The sequence below is a fragment of the Austrofundulus limnaeus genome, unplaced genomic scaffold (assembly GCF_001266775.1).
Source record: "Austrofundulus limnaeus strain Quisiro unplaced genomic scaffold, Austrofundulus_limnaeus-1.0 Scaffold115, whole genome shotgun sequence".
In the NCBI taxonomy this organism is placed as follows: Eukaryota; Metazoa; Chordata; class Actinopteri; order Cyprinodontiformes; family Rivulidae; genus Austrofundulus; species Austrofundulus limnaeus.
In genome coordinates, this window is record NW_013952517.1 from 1481013 (window position 1) to 1490572 (window position 9560).

The following is a 9560-nucleotide window of genomic DNA, read 5'->3' on the forward strand; positions in this document are numbered from 1 at the left end:
TAGAAAATGGGAAAATTTATTATCTGAGAATTATTTTATGCATTAAATTGAACGAACATGGTCTGGATAGCCCACAGACATACAGTACCATAAAAATTTCTAGGACCCATAATTTGTCTCCTTTAAGCTCTTAGGTCGACCTGGATGACTGACACCTACCCACGTAAGGTTTCCGATGTACAGGGCGATCCTTTTGCCTGTGTAGGTGTAGACCACATTAGGTGGGGCACTCTTCCCCCCGTCTGACCCACCCGGGGCAGGCAGGGCATCCAGGTATTCACGGTCTTCGGGCGCATCCCCGTTATTGGCTGATGGGGATATCACATCATCGTACAGGTCGATYTGCTCGTGAGCTGGGTACTCTGGCTCCTGCCGTAAAACAACACGAGTCACTTGAGTTACAGAAGTTCAGTAACACARGAGTTTTAAGAAGTGACCAACCAAATAAAGTTAAAGTGTCTCCAGATGTGTGGGATAGGTAAAGAATGCACAAGTCTGTTTTTTTCCTTTAGATAGTTTTTAACTTCACGACTAAACTCCCACATAGTTGYTCACCTAGACAGCAATTTTGCTAAATAATAAAGAGTACCTATATGGCTTTGCACTTGCTGGTAAGGCTGTCACATCCTCATCATCTCATCCCAGCTGAGCTTAACTAYTATAAACAGTCTCTTCCAAAAACATTTCAGTCTCTTGTTATAAATCATTACTTTAGCTACCCAGATAGATGACTTTTTAAGCTAAAACACTGTGGTCACTTATCTAATCTGAACTACAAAGGTAAAGATATTGCAACATTACTWTATAATCTATAATCAAATAAAGGTTTAAAAAAAGCTTTTGAAAAACCTATGGAGTGTTAAACTTCCAGTCATGTAAAGATTACATAATAAAGAACATTTCTATAATCCATGATTTTAAAGTCGTTTGCTACATTAGTAGGAAAAACCTGGACTCAGTTACATAATAACTAATTCACGGCCTTGATAATAAATAAGGCTRATGCTGGCCTCACCACATTCAAAACAGATAAACAGAGGAGCAAAACATAGCATGCATAAGCTACAGATAAAGACGCAACTATTTAAACCTAAATCAAATGCATTTCTGGTTTATAAAAATTGTTTTACAAATGCAACGTTCTGAACATTTCAGATAGGTTCATTAATAAAGAGTTGGCGTCCAGCTACAAAACAAGGGTTGCTAGCAGCTAGCTTAAACTGCGTTTGATCGCCCGCCACGGAAACCATGCCGAGGCCTGAAAGTGCGCTGCGCGACAAAAGCTGCAGATAATTATACTTATTCAMATAAATAAACTACACGAAGACGTAAATGGTTGTTGTGGATTACTTGCGGTTAAACAATCCTTGGATAATGTATTTTAATCTCAAATCCAACAATTAATTGCACTGCGAATGCTGAGATGCAGGTTTGCAACATGAACATGCCTGAGGCCTCTCCGACGGAGGCTCATACCGCCGTCAAAACACGCTTTTATCTTGTTTTATTACCGAAACAAAATTATTAACATATTAAAAGCACGAGTGCTTAATGAATTTTGGTTAATTAAGATTATGTACCTGGGTGAATTCCTCCTCTACGTCGGCGTAGATGTCGATATGATCCACACCGTCCGCCATTTTCCTCCGATCCGCCGTCCACCCGGCGGTRTAGAGCTGCAGTAGCAGCGATCCGCTCCACACACAATGAGCCCCAGCGCGGCAAACGAGCGCCCCCTGCTGGACATGGCTTCAATTAAAATACAGCGTCGGTAAAACACAAAACAAGAGCGCCCTCTGCTGGTAGCTTTAATATGAAACATGCTCACCACAGTCAAAAATACTGTTGAAACTGGACTGTGAACTAAGTTGTAAAGTAACTAAGTACAACTACTTTATTACTGTACTTAAGTAGAATTTTTGGCTATCTGTACTTTACTTGAGTAATTATTTTTCAGCCTACTTTTTACTTCTACTTCTTACATTTTCACACAATTATCTGTACTTTCTACTTCTTACATTTTTAAAAGACAAGAAATAGAAAGTTGTTACTTTTATTTAATTTTTGCTTCTTTTCATTCCAGCTTGTTATTGTAATAAATAAATAATATCCATATAAATTGTGCTTCCTAGATAGAGTGAATTTAATTATGGTTGAATGAGAAGTATAAATATATAAAATTCTGATACCGTATTAGTTTGTACACAGTCACACTCCAGCAGGACATAAACATTAAAATAAAAGGACTGTACTTAAGAAGTATTTGTATTTCATGAATTATATTATTGCATTTGGCCRCAGCCCTCAGATATATTTTCATTTTGGRGAAAAGSTTTGKGCAGCCTTGATATATGTATATAAACTGAAACAGCTAGACTAGTGCATCCTAAATATTTAACATGAATTAATTATTTAAAAAAGACAGTCCTTTCTGCATGTTTTGGAGAGAACACCTCTTAATAAATGTCCTTACAGAAAATCTAACAGCTCGTTTTAAATCAACACTTTTACTTTTAATACTTAAGTACAAAAAATATCAGATACTTTAAGACTTTTACTCAAGTAATATTCTTAAAGGAGACTTTAACTTTTACCAAAGTAATTTTTTTGTAAGATACTTGTGTTTTTTACTCAAGTATCACTTTGTGGTACTTTATACAACACTGACTGTGAATGATGATACTTTACAAAATCTGTTTGTTCACACTTTTTCCCTAAAAGATTTGTTTTTAGTTCGACAAAAAAAAAACACATTTAGTTTACAAATTATATTAATTAGTAATTATTATTTGAGACTGTTTCTGTAAATATTTAATACATTTTGTAACAAATATATTTATAAATATAAATCCACTCACCCAGCCAGTATCTTCCACTTGTTTTAAAATATTTATAACAAAAATAGTAAAAAAAAAACATATCTAAAATACATGCTGATAGATTAATTATAATAACAGTATTTTATCAGACTACCTCAGGGAAGTTTGTTTGATTTGTTATTTTTTACACACTTCTATGAGCCAAATTTCCTGAAAAATATATTTTTACTATTATATCATGTTTGCATTGACATTTATCACAAATAAAAAAAAGCAAAATGAGTAAAAACATGTATTTAATTCACTCGAGTCTCTACAACTCATGACTTTAGTCAGCGTGGTTAATACTAACAATGAAAAATGGAAACATAAACAAAAGAGATGAATACAATTAGTTGGATAATTTCTTAAGAATATGTCATCATGACGCACACTTATGTTCAGCACGTAAATTCTTCAAATTCAGTCAGCTCAGCTTCAACAAGAGCTTTTTAAAGTAGTTAAAATAGTATTAAAAAACCTTCAGAAGCAAAGAAACATAAAAAAAGATGTTTACAGTATTTTAAGCAGCTCGATTCACATTTGAATAACAAAAATAAATGAATTGTATTTAATTTTAAGTGACACCACAAATTCAGATTATTTTTAGAATAATGACACGAGTAATCAAATCAAATTTACAGTTGGTGCGGTGGCAAATCATTTTGTTGTAATTTCTGACAAATCTGGAGTTTGTCTAAAAGCATTTTTTAAAAATATACTTTAAATGCTGAATTATATCAGCGCATGGTTTTCACATGCCTTGATCGTGAGACGTTACACAAATGCTGTATAAACACACAAAAAGACACAGATAACAAAAAAACAGGCAATTAAAAAAAGTAACATCACAGCAAAATACAGATTCAGAAAAAGTTTTGATGATGTATAAAATGTAAATAAAAACAAAATACAAAGATTTGCAAATCTCGTAAACTCATATTTTAATCACAGTGGAGCACAGAAAACAGAATAATTACCTTTTTTTATATTAGATAAATTTGACTTTTGACGGCAGCAACATATCCCTCCTTTTTATGAGGACGTRAAATTTGCGGTTTCCCAAAAAGTACAAATAAGATTTAAAAATTCAATCATCTGACCACGAAACATTTTAYTTTACTTTGCCTCAGCTCATTTTAAGTGGGCTATGGTTCAGAGAAGACAGCAGTGTTTTTGGATGGTGTCCACAAAATAGCTTCTCTGCATTTTCTGTTACAAAAATCAAAAGGAGACCTAATTGCTGACAAGTCATTCTTTGTACTATAATATTTTAACATCATTGTGATACAGAAGTTATCATCATCTTTATACACAATACAAGCTCATTGTTTTGAATAAAGTAGCAAAAAAGGCTCATAAACTTCCATTTGTTTGTCTGAAGTCTTAGGTTTCGTTATCCCATCAAAGGTCCATCAACAGATGCTTGGTTTGTAGCCATCCGGAGCTAAATGTGCAGAAACTGTTTAAAAAAATCCACTTGAGGTGAAGCCGTGCAAACAAATTCATGTCTTTATTTTGACCTCCTCTGTGTGTGAAAAGGTGAAACCGTTCAGTTGTCCATCAGGAAGCCACTGCAGCAAACGAGACACAGATGAGTAGGAGAGAGGCTGAAAGACGTATAAAAGACGCTCCGCCACAGTCGTCAGCGTTCTCCTACATTGACATAAAAAAGAAAAAAAGTTTTAATAATTATGCATCTTCACAGATTTCGTCCTGCAGCACTATTAGATGTACTTTTTGTGCTGGAACATTCTGTGTCCTGAAGCAGACTGAGAAGCTGACCTGTGGGTGATAAGAATGGCAGGACTCAGGGCGTCTACGAATCTTCTGGAACCTCATCCTGTCACACTTCACCGATGCATTGTGTGCAGCGGGGTCAAGAAAAAAACTGCAGGAAAAGTTTTTTCTCATTGAAAATACACATTTGAGGCCAATTAAGTAGCAAAGTATAAAAAAAACATGTGATTTATATTTGCAGAAACCAATAAAAACAACAAAAATAACTTATCAAATGAATGCCTTTATTGAACTTTCGGAATACCACAAGGATCCATTTTAGGACCACTGTTGTTTAGTTTGTACATTTACTTTTTTATTTTCTTTAAAGCATATTTTTATTATTTTGTCATTGTGTATAGAGCATTAACAATATTGGAACAAAGAATATCAATACCCCATCATCATGGAGGTTCTATGATTCAAGAAATGTGTAAAAGACCGTCCAAATGTCCCACAACGTTTCAAGTTTATTTCTTGAAATGTTGGTTATTTTTTCCAAAATCAAGAACGTTATTTCGCTCAACCACTGCAACATCAACAGTTTATACCATTCTCATCTTTGGCTACTTGTGACTTATATATATGAAAAAACAAAGTTTTTCGCTTGAAAAAAAAAACAGCATAAAAGTATTAATAAAGAAACTGTGTCAAAAGTGCTGAGGTTTAATATTAGCTAATGYAGCATTCTTTCACTACATGTCGTTTTGGAGAAAAAAGGGTTTTACTAGCATTGAAAACATGTATAAAATGGCCTTACCTGAACAAAGAGTTCTGCTCTTTTTTTTTAAACTCGATAACTAATATCCAGACTGACACAGAACTAATTACTGATAAAATATCACTTCAAAAATCACCAGATTAGTGCTTTAGGATAGCAGAAGTTCACATTAGCCTTGGACCAGCAGTTAACTCATCACCCAGGTCAGAATTAACCTCAAATAATCTGAATTATTATTTTAGGGGTAAATGTTTTAAGGAGCTTTGGATTAATTAATGATGAACTAGATTACRTCCTAAATACAGCATGAAAAGGATATATTTGACCTCCATGGGCTCCAAGGTGATGGGTGGGAACTGCCTGGAGCAGTCGCAGTCTCCTTGGACTACCAGCATCAGCAGATTACTTTCTGGTATTTGCTGTACGACAAACATCCTGACAAGAAACGCAATTGTATAAAATGAGTTCACAGAAAAAAATAAACTTAGTATTCCAACAAAACAATGCATTTAATGATAAATAAAAGTGTCTTAAAACACTTAAAACTAGTGGTGAGTTTTTACCACTATTGTCCTCATGAGGGCGATCACACTCAGACTATATACTCACCCACCCACCCCATTACCTCCCACCGCTTTCCATCTTCTTTCTTCACATGCCCCTCGTCCTGTGGATAACTCTGCACACCTCCATCTAATTTTGACCCTCTCTACTCATTTCCCCGACACTCTTGCATAAACAGACAAAGCTGTCCGAAAGCAGCGCGAAGCTGCAGGAAATGGATTTTCAGAAGGGCAATTTCRYACAGGCCTCGAAGAGGATCTGTGTGTGCGTAAACACAAAGCAGGTGTGTGCGCGCTTACTTTTGGCATCGTCCACACTTAATAATGCTGTTGGTCTCCTTCACCGACGGCTCGTAAACAAAGCTGGGGTACTCGGTGTCACACGGCTGCAAAGCATTCCCTTTTTTCTTTTGAATGTAAGCTAATAAAAAAGGACAGAAAAGGGTAAATTCCTGAAAACAGGAGTGTGGWTTATAAAAAAATACTGACATGGCCTCTGTGCACAGGATGAAATGTTTTGAACACAGACAGAAGAGCCATAATGGCTTATTAAATTTTACACGTCTGGTTGTGAATTATGCTTTTTTATGGTGAAACTGCTTAAAAATTCCATTAGCTTCACTAAAAGTCGAAGCTCGGGTCTTGTTCTGAAGGATTCGRCAGCTGCGTCCTCTCCCGCTGCACTGAAAGGCTTATATAATCTGACGCACTAAATTTAATTCTGCTTGAAACATTTGAAAAAAAAAAAGAAAAGAAACACCACACATGAAACACGGGGACGCAAAAAAAGGTCTAGAGGACCGACAACCRCTGCAGGAGAGAGATACTCACAGCTGCTGAAGGATGGCTTGGCTGAATGGAGGGATGATGATGATGAAGATGACAGAGTCAGTGATGGACAGGTGGAGGTGGGAGGAGGGTGAATGTGTAATTCATGAACCCACAGAGGCAGATGAAAGGTGAAACGATTAGAGGACAGTTTAGGATTGTATCGCGCCGCTGAGACAGAAAATCAATGCCAGACACATTTAAACAGGTTTGTCTTTTTGACCAGAATGTGAGATGATGAAGATGAAACGGGGGAAACACTAATAATAAGACTTTTATTTGAAATTATTGAGCATATGCTAAAAAAAACAAACAACTAAAACAGGAAGATGTAATTTAAAAACAAAAAGTTGTGATCAAGATAAGACACAAAAGACAGAGAGGATACAGATACAGAGAAAAAAAGTGTCCAGTTTTAGTTCACTTTGAGCTCACCGTCGGCAAAATGCTCAGTGTGCCAGAAGCTACAGATATTAAACTCCAACAGAAACCTATGAGRACAAGAGAAGAGACAGACGGACACACAGTGAGTCCATTAAAGACCTCAGCAGACTGCAAACCGCTTAAAAAAAACTGAAGAACCAAAGTGTGTCCAGGGAAGAATAAAATAGGTCCTCAGTAAATGGGAACTTATACAACAGTGTTTGTAATGGAAAATGAAACAATTAGATGGAAATACTCAGAAATGTTAAAGCCATTAGGAAGGGAAGTTACATCTTCTACAGMAAATAGATCAGAGATTTAATTTTAAATGGCAGGTTTTATAAGTTTAAGGGATAATCAGAAATGTTGGTTCTCTTTAAAGCAGGGGTGTCCAAACTTTTTCCCTGAGAGGGCCAACATGAAAATATATCCTAGGGCTGTGGGCCAAATGCAGTAATATAATACATGAAATGCAAATCTGTTTTAAGTGAGGTCKTTTTATTTTTCATGATTAAGCTAGGAGCAAGTATGGTGGCCCACGTTTTGATGTTTAACTTTTAGTTYGTGCACCTGGACAACATTTGACTTTCAGTATGCTCGGGCAGCAAAGGCTCATGGGACATTTCATAAGTTGATCAAACCTGAGTATTTGTGRTCTTGTAAAGTATTCAAATCTACGTGTGCTGAAATGTAATCTAAATATCTCATTTAGTTACTTTTATTTATGTTTAATCTTAATATAATTCAAAGATAAAGTGAACTATCAGCACCACAGTGCCTTATGAGGTCAGTGGATTGACTGTCAGTGGAAATACAGTGTTTCTGCAGTGACTGCAGGTGATTACAGCCTAACCAGGGCAACTATTGGTGGGTCAAATACAATAGCTTGGTGGGGCCCATGGGCCCCACTTTGGGCAGCTCTGCTTTAAAGGAACATATCTGACTGATCTTCATTTCATCTTTTTGGTCTGCTAAGACTTATGTGAGAGCAATTTGTTCAAATCTATTGTTCAAAAGTGGTTTAAGTCACCACAAGCTTTCCAACTTTATAATGAGACTTTTCTTTGTACAATTAGAAAAGGCTATTGGAACAATTTTCAGGAAAAGCAAACAAACAACAAAAAAAAAACCCAAACAAACAAAACAGACAAGAATAAGAATAGTTAAGAGTACAAACTCGTATGGACAAAATGCTAGTATACATTTTACACTTAATTAAATAAACCTGCTTTATTTTGATTGATTGACTGATTGATTGATATTTAACCACAAGGGGAAGAATCAATACTTTCAGTCTTTAAAAAAATAAAAAATTACCTTTTCCTTCAATTAAAAAAAATCTCATCTTCCTCAGTAGAATTATAACCTAACAAAATTACTAAGACTGTTAACAAGTTGAATAATTTAGATATAAAATAGAATATAAATTTTTATTCATTCCAAACTACTGATAAAAGAGAGGAAATACAGACATTTTGCACAAACATTAAATAGAAACAGCTTCACTTCTGTCATGTTTAAGTTTGTTAACTTAAACATATTAAAATATGGGAAAACTATAATTATATCTGTTGTCAAATGAGTAAAATCCCCTTTAAACGTGTTGTTTTTTCTTCATTTAATAAAAGCTTTGCTTGTTTTAAATATCAGCACACATTTTTATGCATTTTCTGTCTAAACCACCTGGGGGTGGTTGCTGTTTTCCTGCTGTCAACAGCTTTAAAAGCAGCACAACATCTTTACATTGCTTTGATGATGCGGAGCAGCCACTGCTGGTTACCCCTAGCAACACTTACAGTAGGAAGTTGGAGAGGAACCACTTGAAGGTTGAAACCAAAGCGTAGAATGGCTGAGGAGACAGTGGGGCAGACGATATTTATTGTGCAACAAAACTGGACTATTCTGGGAATAACTCAGCATAAGAAGTGAGTTTTTAGCGGACGTACGCTGAGAACTGGTCGAGCGCTGCTGAYGGAGTGGGAGCTCGTCTTACACATGGCCTGATAGTCAAACAAGGACACCCTGAAAAACAAAAAAACAAAACAAAAAACAAAGAAACAAAACAAAAACAAACAAAGCATAAAGTGTTAGCTTATTACACAGTTTTATTGATTCCTCGAACTTCTCCGGGCCTCCCTCAGCTACAAACCTCGAAAGTGGTTTTATTTTTAAAAGCACAAACTTCTTTTGYAGATTGGAGGCAAAAGACACAGAGATATACACATTACAGTAAATGTGCATACAGGTAAATTGTGCAAAGGCATGTGAAGGTCAGGGAACAAAAAAATAAAAATAAAATAAAGAGTTATGCAACACTGTGTCAAATGAAGCGCGCTGAAATGTCATTTTAAAAATAGCACGACTGGAAGGATTTAAAGGGGCAATATT

General features: G+C 35.6%; 2 protein-coding genes across 7 annotated transcripts in view; both read right to left on the minus strand.

The window, feature by feature from the left end:
• cpsf6 (cleavage and polyadenylation specific factor 6) overlaps positions 1 to 1708 on the minus strand; it is a 16214-nt gene extending 14506 nt beyond the window's left edge. For 2 of the 5 annotated variants that reach the window (XM_014014523.1, XM_014014522.1), the window contains exons 1-2: positions 1581 to 1693; positions 160 to 369 (exon numbers count right to left, since the gene is read on the minus strand). In XM_014014523.1, coding sequence (XP_013869977.1) covers positions 160 to 369; positions 1581 to 1640 — 270 coding nt within the window. In that variant the 5' untranslated portion in view covers positions 1641 to 1693. Of the gene's footprint in view, positions 1 to 159; positions 370 to 1580 lie in introns of all 5 variants that reach the window. The other 3 variants (XM_014014521.1, XM_014014524.1, XM_014014525.1) reach the window with 3 other exon arrangements.
• Positions 1709 to 3025: 1317 nt separating this feature from the next.
• The window catches only part of LOC106521797 (voltage-dependent calcium channel subunit alpha-2/delta-4), a gene marked incomplete at its 5' end in the record, with an annotated part of 9399 nt that continues 2864 nt past the window's right edge, over positions 3026 to 9560 (minus strand). The window contains 8 exon segments of one of the 2 annotated variants that reach the window (XM_014014529.1): positions 3026 to 4514; positions 4644 to 4726; positions 5678 to 5793; positions 6222 to 6342; positions 6753 to 6773; positions 7185 to 7240; positions 8969 to 9021; positions 9119 to 9194. In XM_014014529.1, coding sequence (XP_013869983.1) covers positions 4422 to 4514; positions 4644 to 4726; positions 5678 to 5793; positions 6222 to 6342; positions 6753 to 6773; positions 7185 to 7240; positions 8969 to 9021; positions 9119 to 9194 — 619 coding nt within the window. 2 annotated transcript variants of the gene reach the window in all.